General features: G+C 37.0%; 1 protein-coding gene and 1 long non-coding RNA gene across 2 annotated transcripts; both read left to right on the top strand.

The window, feature by feature from the left end:
• The first annotated feature begins 2,510 nt into the window (after positions 1 to 2,510).
• LOC134302698 (uncharacterized) lies at positions 2,511 to 3,317 on the top strand. Its single transcript, XR_010007567.1, has 3 exons — positions 2,511 to 2,590; positions 2,707 to 2,770; positions 3,230 to 3,317. It is a non-coding gene; the product is annotated as an uncharacterized LOC134302698 (long non-coding RNA).
• Positions 3,318 to 7,466: 4,149 nt separating this feature from the next.
• cplx4c (complexin 4c) lies at positions 7,467 to 10,234 on the top strand. The gene is made up of 3 exons (XM_062988002.1): positions 7,467 to 7,633; positions 8,070 to 8,157; positions 10,010 to 10,234. Exons 1-3 carry the CDS (start codon positions 7,467 to 7,469, stop codon positions 10,232 to 10,234), a joined length of 480 nt encoding a protein of 159 aa, XP_062844072.1.
• Positions 10,235 to 10,779: the final 545 nt, after the last annotated feature.

Raw genomic sequence — 10,779 nt, 5'->3', positions numbered from 1 at the left:
GCTGTACATTCTGATTTAGTGATGATACATGAGGTTTAGTCATGAAAATATCTCAGTCTTTCAATACTGTTTAAAAGCTTTTGCTTAAATCCCTCTAAACCTTGGATTGTTTTTTCTTTATGAGTTTGATTTGATTCCAGATTATGAGGGTTTTTCACATGTCTCTCAAGTTGTTGTCCACCCTGTTATCTCTTACTACTGTCTCTTAAAATGAAGAGCTGTTTTACATAATGACATCATTTCCTGGAGCTCAGATCTTTTTGGAGGGAAAACAACCAACTGTGCAAGGTGAGATGCTAACTCCTCATTTTAATGTTGTTTTTTTCCACATTTTGTCCTAAAAGTCTTATATAGTTAACCATAACATGTCCACCCTGTTATGGGATATATGAGTAAAAGCAATATGATTTGATCATTTAAAAAAGAATTATACTAAAAAGCAGATAATTCTTTTTTCTGATTTCACTTTTATGCTAGCATGGTTTTGCTCACTCGTTAGTTAATGGCTAATTTTATGACATAAAGTCCACCCTGTTACAACCTAATACCTAACAGAGTGGACTTGCACATAACAGGGTGGACACCACAGTGTATATGAGGTGCATGTGTGATTTATATAGCTTCATTATTCAGTTTGTTTATAATAATGACAGAAATATTAATGTTATGTGTGCATCCTTTAAAGAATGACCTTAAGTGCAGCTAAAAGACAGAAACATTACAGGGAACGCCAGGATTCTAATCCTGAATGGAGAAAGCAATACCTACAAAAAGTGAGTAATGGTGGAGAGATCGGCAGACAGGCAGGAAGAAGACAATTGCTGAAGTCAGTGAGAGACAAAAAAAGGGCACTGAGGAAAAAATGGAGAGAATCAAAAAGCAGAGCCAAAGCTGGAATACTGTATTAAAACACTCCACCAGCAAGGCCAGAGAGTGAGTCTATTCCTGAGACCTCAATGTGAGAGTGGGTTTGTGCTAGGCCAGTATCAGACTTACATGTGTTATATGTTTTGTTATTGATTCAACTCAAAGTACAGCAAAGCTCTAATCTTATTCTGAAATATAATTTGAAACATCTAATCCAAATGTGTATGTGACAAAAATCAATAAATAAAATTTTAACACAGCTTTCGATCATAACATTTACTGTCCGTTATTTGTCCACTCTGTTACGTCCACCCTGTTATGCACAAGCTTTCTGTTCATAACTGGACTAGGGTCCTCCCAGGGCACATTCAGGCTGGGGTGTGTTCTCCCTATATTCTGCTCTCAGATCAATTTGTATGTTCTCTCTATATTCTGCTCTCAGAGCATTTTGTATGTTCTCTCTGGGTGCTCCAATGGCTCATTCGGATTGGGGTGCTCCCAGGGCACATTTGGGCATTTTGTATGTTCTCTCTATATTCTGCTCTCGGAGCATTTTGTATGTTCTCTCTATATTCTGCTCTCGGAGCATTTTGTATGTTCTCTCTATATTCTGCTCTGAGCATTTTGTATGTTCTCTCTACCATCTGCTCTCAGAGCATTTTGTATGTTCTCTATATTCTGCTCTCAGAGCATTTTGTATGTTCTCTATATTCTGCTCTCAGAGCATTTTGTATGGTCTCTCTATTCTGCTTTCAGAGCATTTTGTATGTTCTCTCTATATTCTGCTCTCAGAGCATTTTGTATGTTCTCTATATTCTGCTCTCAGAGCATTTTGTACAGTTCACTTTGTTACTTAAGCAGCTTGTGTTTGTTTTTATGGATTTCTTTCTAAAAGTTTTGTTTTATTTTTTTACAGAAACACTTTTCTTAAATCCTACAATGTATGGTAAGTGTCTTTAATACTGCATTAACATTAATAGTTTGTGCTTAACATTTGTTATGATACTTTTGTTATTTTTATGGAGTTGGAAATGAAATACTATGTTTGTCATTTTATTTTGTTTTGTACAAACCTTGAGAAATTAATGGAGCGGGATGACTTTTCTGGGTATATTCATTTGGGAGATATAGGGCAGTTCTCTTTAACTTTAAATAGCTTCCGGTCATTGTATGACCCTAACAGAGTTTCAGATGAGGTGTGTATATTCCGAAACACACACATGATGTGATTTTAAACAAGTATACACACTACAACAATAGAAAAACCTGTATAAAATTTAGTAGAATTAAATGTATGCAGACATGTCATCATACTACACAGCATTCATCTTCATCTTCAATGATATTTTACATATCCTCTGTATTTATAGAGGCTTTTAGATTTAATGTATTAGTCAAATTAAACTTTAAACAGTTCATGTTACACCTGCTTTCTTTATTTGTCTGTCATCTGAATTTTGACACTGATGTTATTTTATTTGTCTGAAATTTTTCAGATAATGGATGCCCTTTTTCATCTAAAAAGCAAGGTAATGTGCCATATTGCATCTTGTGCAGTGTGTAAATGTTAATAGTTACTTGCACTGGAAAGATAAACAGCCTTTGTAACATTTTCGAAATCTTCTTTAAATAGGGTAATTAGGATGTTCTTTCCATAACAGCCCATAACATGTCAAAGATCATTGACGGATGCAGAAGGGCAAGAAGCACATACTTTATTACGGTATGACTAATAACATGATCTCAACAAAACATGACCAGGTTCAAACGTTCTTCTATTTTCTTCTATTTCTTTCTATTACTTTTTTTCTTCTTTTTATTTGTTTTAAAAAATGACAGACTACATAAATATAAAGGAGTTATGGCTCCTTACCTGGAGGAGGGAGATAACTGGACATTTGTTGTAAGTAAATCAGTTCTTCAAATTAACATGCTTGTTATCATAATTTGTTCCCTAGCAGCTGCGTTGAGTAATTGAGGCAATTGTGGTATTACTATAATTGTGAGGGCATAAACTTACAAGCATGGAACAGATGTTCTGTGTTTGTGAGAGTTTAAACCAGACAAGAGAGCTTAAACCTGTCAGAGACTGTGAGGTAGTGTTTGTTCTTTGAAATGGGTTTTTTGATTTAAAAGGACATCTGAGCCTGTGAGTACAGGTGAGAATGCTTTTTGGATTTTTTTTTTTATGCTGATTCTCAACATTTATTGTTATGTCCTTAAGCATAACATTCAGTTTTAACTTGTAGATTGCACTTTGATCCTAGTAATCAATTTCAGTTTTTTATATATATAATATTTTAAAATATGATTTTAATTTACATGTGTGGTGTGACTTCCTCTATACTTGTTTTTATTTTAGCATTGCAATTTGGAAAGCAAAGGAATTACATATTGTGATTCACTTGGAGAGCTGAAAGAAAAATGTGAACGTATCAAAGACAGCTGGGAGTATACAAACCCTTTTATTACTGTTTTCTGTCTTTTATAGAACATACGATTTCACTTCTAATATGATTTTTTTTCTGTATTTACATTTTGTGTTGTTTGTTAGATTGTTTTCAGAGACAAGAAACATTGTTGGTTCATGGATAATCAAAACGTTTCCACATCCAACACAACTGGATTTCATGTCATCTGGAGTTTTCACTGTAATGGTAAAAAGGGACATACTTACTAATTAATTCTATAGAAGCTTAAGAACCCATGGACTTAAAACAATGATGTTACTGTTTTGTGGTTTTAGTTTGCAGAATGCATTCTTAATGGGAAAATGTTTCCAAACATATGTTTACTACAAAAGTGCAAAGAACTGGCTACCGAGCTATGGGAAGCACTAGGTGACTACACTGTTTAAAATTGCATTCATCAATACATTTTAAGATCATTGATGTACTCATTTTATGCATTTTACAGATCGTAAGAGAAACTGCGGATGTGGGGAATGAATACTGCCTAAAAATGGGGTACAAAAGCTCATTTTAGAGTCTGTTTTGTCAGATGTCCATACCTTATGTTTATATACATTTCAGTCAGATAAACATTACTCATTTAATGTTACATTTTGTTTCTTCTTTGGTGTGATTTATTTATGTGTACAAGGTTAAATGCAGCACGTGCAGTGGGTACTTTCATAGGAGGTGCCTCCAAGCAAATGGCCAATGTGTCATATGTACAGGTATTTGCAGCTTCTTTTTTTTCTCTGTTAAATTAATACCCAGGTAAAACAATTGTAAAGTGTTTTTCTAGCTGTTTACACTGTCTTGATTCTTTTTTCCCCCCTTTGCAGGCAGTTGAGACACTTACGTGGGTGAGTGAGGTTGGGCCCCAAACGCAAGGATCGGGGTGACAGGGTCAGTTCTTATAACCTAGCAGTGCTTAGAACTGTCACTAGGGGAGTTTCGGGCAGAGTGTCTGTGCAGGTGTAAAAAGTGCTCCGAAATAAACAAGAGAATGGGTAAGGACTAAGGAGTCGTCTAGTGGCGACGAACTCAAACACAGGTCTAAGAAACCAAACTTAGGATGAGAGGTAAATCTTCTCTCTTATGGTTTTAAACAAAAAAGAATTCTTTCCCACCCTTAGTGGAATTATAGTATTTATTTTATTTCCCTTAATTTCCTTTTATTTAATTACTTATTAAACTTTTTATTTAACTATATTATTCTTAAATTCCCTAATAATCAATAGGATGACCTCGGGCAATGCCCTACCGTTACCAGTTTTCCCGAACTAGTCGGATTTCCCTAACTAGTTACGTATCACCGTAAGCGGAGAACGAACCCTGATCGTTCCTTTACCGGCTTTCTCTCTCGGATGGCGTACCACCAAAGACAGAAATGTCGCCCCAAATAATAATTCTTCTTTCCCTGGCAGTGGAAATTACCTCGGGCAATGCCCTACCGTCGCCCCGCTATGCGGCTTGACGTTACCAGCTTTCCCTAACCAAAATAAATAGGCGCAATGTAGCACAGAGCAAGCAGAAGGTGCGACACTTAACCCCGCTCGCTCTTCTGCTTAAATACGGACGGTTAACGAGTCACAGCTGTACCCTATTGTTACCCTATCGTTACTTTATTGTCTGTGATTCGCGCTGGTCTGGCTGGGATTTTGAGTTCCCGCAGTACGCGCCTGCCTGCCACCGGGCGTACAGCTGGAACCCTCACAGACACCCTGGAGGGTGTAGAAGAGGAGGATGAGGAGGAAGAGGAGGAGCAACAAGATGAATTACAAGAAAGAAAATTATTTTTAAAAATGGAATTACTGTGTGAACTGCTCATAATTCTTGGACATTACACACTTTTACACATAGGCCTAAATGAAGGACTGCATATGTCGGTGTCTTGGTTGGTTTTGAGGTTCAAACAGAGTTCATGACATGTTGCAATAACCCACTGCCATCCTACTCTATTTAAATGTGTACATTTATTGCAGATGGGTTTTACATTGAAAGCCTTCTGAACGTTGCAGGCTCCAAAAAAGTGAAAAGGTACTTGGAACATGATTCTTATTTCGAGAGCATAGAGTTATTTTCTATTGTCAGGTTTGCACATGTAACAGAAAATTTTTCCTTATAAGAGATCATGAAATCCAGTCAAGCAAGAAAATTACCCAGGTCTAATAATGGAAGGGATGTTTTGATTGTGCAGGCACTTTGTAACAGTTGCAGAGCTGCAGCGGAGATTCTCCTCTCCAGAAAAGTACTCGGCCAACCTTATGGTCACGTACCTACGGAAGGCCAAACATAAGAAAAAGGAACTAGAGAAGCAGTTGAGGCAGACAGGAGTTCAGCCATGTAATAGTTCATCAAGGACTACTATGTGCTCCCGGCTAGTGGAAGGTAACATTTAGGGCTAGGCAACACAATTTGACTCAAAATTCTCATTTCTCATTTCAAGCCCTTTTCCCCAAATAAACCAAATTGTTTATGACTTTTTAAAAACAGCTAGTTAACTATTCATTTTTGATGTACATCACAGATGAGTGCAAAGGTCTGGTGGAGGACCTTGGATCTTTAACGAAACACATACCATTTGAAAAAGTGGGCAAAACACTTGCTGAGGGCAAACAAGAAATACCATCTGCCATTGCTAAAGTGGAGGAATTTAGGTAATCTTATTCTTTTAGTTCCCATGTTTCTTTTCGTTCTACATTATTTTAAATATATAGATTGATAAATATGTAATCATGTAATTACTTCAATTCATTAGTTAAGTGATAACACATACTTATACTCACAAGAAACAATTTTTTTTTATCTTTGCAGGACTGAGCTAGACGAGGTGAAGAAAGCCCTAAGTGAAAATTTACACGTATATGAAAAGGCTACGCACATGCTGGTGCCAAATATCACCCACATGGTGTTTAATATTATAAGACAGTGCCTCAGCGCCAAAAAAGAGGCACTAGAAAAAAAAAAACAATTTTGGCATAAGCTTGTTTAATACTGTACATGCATAATGCTTATTGTTTAAATAAAAATTTTTCATGCTACTGGGTTCATGTTTCCTGTCAGTCCTTGCATGAAACAGTCTGATAACTCTGATATGCATATGTTTAATGACCAATTTATAAGTTAGTCAATATATCAGTTGACTAACTTATGAATGCTTTTGTACAAGACTGCAGAACACGAGTAACCAATGTTACTTGCTTTGGCTAAAGGTTTTTATTCCAATCAACAGAAGCTTACATGATTTCACAGTGGGTTAAACCCACTGGTCTCCGTCTTTAAATACTTACTTAATTATCTGAGGTGAACTTCTGCTTGGCTGGTATAAAAATCTGCAGCCGCACTGGCCTGTTATGGATAAGAATGTAGCCCTAGAACTGTATTAACTATTAAGTTCACAAATTTATAAAAAACGCCCCGCTCTGTGTTCTGATTGGTTTCCCTAAAGAACCAATTATTTGCAAAGCTGCCCTCAGAAGGTTTCTCAATAACTTAAACTCCAACGTGCCTCAGAAGCATGTGTGTGTGTAGCAGCACTGTTACATCGTCTTTTCTAGTAATTACAATTTTTAATCATTCAAAAACTGAGGATAATAATTGTTGCAGTTTTGCAAGGAGAATTTTTGCCTAATCTTGTTTGATACCAGACAAACATCAGTTTAACAGTCAGTGGTCATTGTTTTATTTATTATGTATATTGCACCTTTCATTTTCAAAGCCACGCTGTTTTATCAAAAATAGCCATTGTCATCCAGGGAAAAAACGTCTAATTTTGCAGTTGTGTTCCAAAATCCTGAAAATGTCTTCCCAGAAAGTGGCGGCTACTTTGTAGACTATACAGAGAAAAGTGATTCTAGGGTGCTGTTTATATATTTGTATGACTATATTACTATGAGATTATTAAGACCTTAAGACCTTCCTCAAGGTGAATATGAGCCAGGTGTTGGTGAGCTGTTTGTAATAAGCTAAGCCCCTGAGCCATTTTACACCTAACACTGAGACTTAGGTCCTCACACACCTCGGGTCATTTTAAAACTCTCCTGATCTCATTTTTAGTTCTGTGAGTAATTTTAAGTCGATTCATTTTTGGATCGCATCCACAAGGGACCTTTACCGCCTGTAGTTTGGTCTTCACCAAAACCTTGGACCATGGCTTTTTTAATGCAGCAGATGTTGGGGGATAAGATGAAGAACATGATGGGAAGTGGAAGCCAAGATGCAGGGGCAGCAGCTACAGACGGGAAAGAAACTGCTGCATCTAAAGGAATGTCCCGTGAGGAGTTTGAGGAATACCAGAAACAACTGGTGGAGGAGAAGTGAGTAGAGTTTATTAGTCCAAACTCCAAAAACGGTTGAACCACATGCATTTAAAAAGAAAACTGGATTGAAAAATGTGTTTTCTTCCAACATAAGACTGTAACTGTAATTCTTTTTAGAATTAATAATAGTATTAACAGTCTTTTCCATTGTTTTGGAGATATACAGTCAGAATGACTTCTCGAAACCCTACACTGACCTGGTCTTACTTTAAGTTATATGTTCCTCTTATCTGTTTATGTAAAACTAAGGACATAAGGACAAGAACTGGGTCAGTGATTTAAGAGGCCTAATCAGGTCCAATACCAAATCTGGCTCTTTGCCAGTCAAACTGATGTTAACGACCCACTAAAATCGGTGCAATTTTATTCATAGGAACTTAAAAATGAGGTTGTTTTGGTATCTGTAAATGTGATCTGTGTGTTTTACCAACAGAATGGAGAGGGACAAAGAATTTGCAACAAAAAAATCAGAAAGAGCCAATCTGAGAGTACTGCTCAGAGACAAGTACAGACTTCCACAGGTAATAATAATACGAGGGTTTTCAGTATTATGCATGGCATCAGAATGGACTTTGATAGTAGCGGGGTTGTTAATTTATGCCTTGAGAAAGTGGAAAAAAGGTCAAAAAAAGAATAGACATACTTGTTTAAGCTGTCTGACAGTTTAAAGTAACACAAAAACCACAGCAAAAAAGTATCTCAGCGTCTCAGAATGCACAGCACATTGAACTTGAACCCATGTAGCCCACATCAGCAGCAAACAACATCTGTTTTTTCTCCTGTCAAACAATAACATGCAGAAATTGAAGACTAAAAAACTGGATCCAAATCCTTGGTCTGATGAATCTTAATACTGGATGCAACAACACAAATTCATAGACCCAACTGGCATTGTGTCACCAGCCTCACAAGCAGAGGTGGAAAGTTTGAAGTAGATTTTACAACCTGTAATTTTACTTTTACTTAAGTATGTTTTGTATTAAGAATTGTAATTCGCTACATTTTAATTAACATCTGTTACTGAGTAAAAAAAAAAAGAGAAAACAATAAAAGACTCGACATCAAACCTGAGCAAACATGTAGAGCAGTGGTGGCTAAACTGTTAGGCTGTTTGATCCGGCATAAACAACTCCATGAATCGGTTCATTTGGTGAAGAGATTCAGATGTATAAACCAATCAGAGCTTCAGAATTCACATTCTGGGCGGAATTTCGATCTTTTTCTTCATTGGTTGTTGTACTGTATAAATGACAGTTTAGTGAACGAATCACCAATTTAAGCTTTTTACCGGGAAAGCTGAGAGAATAAATGATCTACGTACAATAATTTTCATTAGTTGTATGTGAATAAAACAGTTGGGTATGGATTTATATATTCTGGAAACATACAAGATGGTCTTATATAAAGTGGATTATATCCCTAATGGAACAACACACGGATATAGATCAGGTAAGCAGATAAGTGGTTATGATTTTCTGCTGCTGCTGTGTGATTGATCTGGGTCGCGGTTCTGCTGTTTACGGTACGCTTTCATTTTGCAATGATAGCAAAGCATTATTAATATTGTGATTATTACATATGAGGGACATTATTGTAAAACGGCATAAAAACAGCATAAATGTGATTGTGAGATTCTGCTGGTTTGTTTTTGATTTTGATCATGTTCCTATGACTAAGACCCCTTATATTTTTTATAAGTGCAACCCTAACCGTCTAACCCCCCCCCCCCCCCCCCCCCCTTCCCGCTCAGGTAAACACCTGCCCCCCCCCCCCACCAAGTTAGTTAGCGTCAAGTCCAACAAGCTACTATAAAATACAGCGATTTATTGAGGATAAACAGAAATAATGCTGGTTTGAATTGATAACAGCAGTTGGAGGCTGTTAGGTGTGTAGAGGTTAAATCCACCCATGAACTGCTAATATGCTGCATGGCTGGTGAGCTGTGTGTGATCTGCTGGATCATTCATCTATCAACTTCTGTTGGAAAATGATGTCCCTCCTTCTGTTAAAAAAGTAATTAAGTAACGTTTACTCTGAGTAAATTTTAAATGAGTTACTTTTTACTTGGGTAGATTTTTAGACTAGTAATTTTACTTGTACTTAAGTACAAAAATCATCAAAGTAATAGTACTTTTACCTGAGTACAATATTTTAGTTCTCTTTCCACCTCTGCTCACATGTGCTCTTGTGACTGCATATGACCAAATTCCCACAGTCCAAAAGCTTGTTCAAAAGAGTAAAGTCTTTGCATGCCCATGGTTTTGGATTTAAATGATCAGGTGTTTACATACATTTAGCCACATTTAGCCATCTATAGTACAATCAAACCATAACCATCAATAATACTTAATGCTTCTCGTCTCTACTGGATAGAATGCACAGGACGATGCCACAGTGCAGATGGCGGGAGATGACCTGGACGTTCCTGAAGAACTGGCCAAAATGGTAGAAGAGGATGAGGAGCAAGAGGAGATGAACGACTCATTTCTTAAAAAACTGCAAAACATCGAAGTGGATTTTGATGCAGTTAAAACCAAAGCTCAGAGCACAATAACAGAAGCGAAGCAAGCAGCAGAAGAAAAATGTGCTTTAATGTGAAAGTGCAGTTATTGTTCAGACTGGAAATTACAACATTACATCGTCAGTAGAAAAGAAAAATGTCTTTATTACGTATGAGGATTACTTAAGAGTTTAGGAAGCAGAATGAAACAGCAGGAAGTGGTGATGGGTAAAAAACAGCTCCAGGCTCCTGGGTGCTTGGGTTCATGCATCACACCTGGTCACTATGTTGGCATGTTTTTACCATGTACAGTGTATCACAAAAGTGAGTACACCCCTCACATTTCTGCAAATATTTCATTATATCTTTTCATGGGACAACACTATAGACATGAAACTTGGATATAACTTAGAGTAGTCAGTGTACAGCTTGTATAGCAGTGTAGATTTACTGTCTTCTGAAAATAACTCAACACACAGCCATTAATGTCTAAATGGCTGGCAACATAAGTGAGTACACCCCACAGTGAACATGTCCAAATTGTGCCCAAATGTGTCGTTGTCCCTCCCTGGTGTCATGTGTCAAGGTCCCAGGTGTAAATGGGGAGCAGGGCTGTTAAATTTGGTGTTTTGGGTACAATTCT

The sequence above is a fragment of the Trichomycterus rosablanca genome, chromosome 25, assembly GCF_030014385.1.
Source record: "Trichomycterus rosablanca isolate fTriRos1 chromosome 25, fTriRos1.hap1, whole genome shotgun sequence".
Taxonomy (NCBI): domain Eukaryota; kingdom Metazoa; phylum Chordata; class Actinopteri; order Siluriformes; family Trichomycteridae; genus Trichomycterus; species Trichomycterus rosablanca.
Note: the sequence above shows the minus strand (reverse complement) of the source record. Positions and strands in the feature narration are given on the sequence as shown.

Coding starts and splice junctions, on each gene's coding strand:
- cplx4c (XM_062988002.1), top strand. CDS start 7,467: ATGGCTTTTTTAATGCAGCAGATGTTGGGGGATAAGATGAAGAACATG. Junction 7,634..8,069: donor AAACAACTGGTGGAGGAGAA/GTGAGTAGAGTT, acceptor TTTTACCAACAG/AATGGAGAGGGACAAAGAAT. Junction 8,158..10,009: donor ACAAGTACAGACTTCCACAG/GTAATAATAATA, acceptor TCTACTGGATAG/AATGCACAGGACGATGCCAC.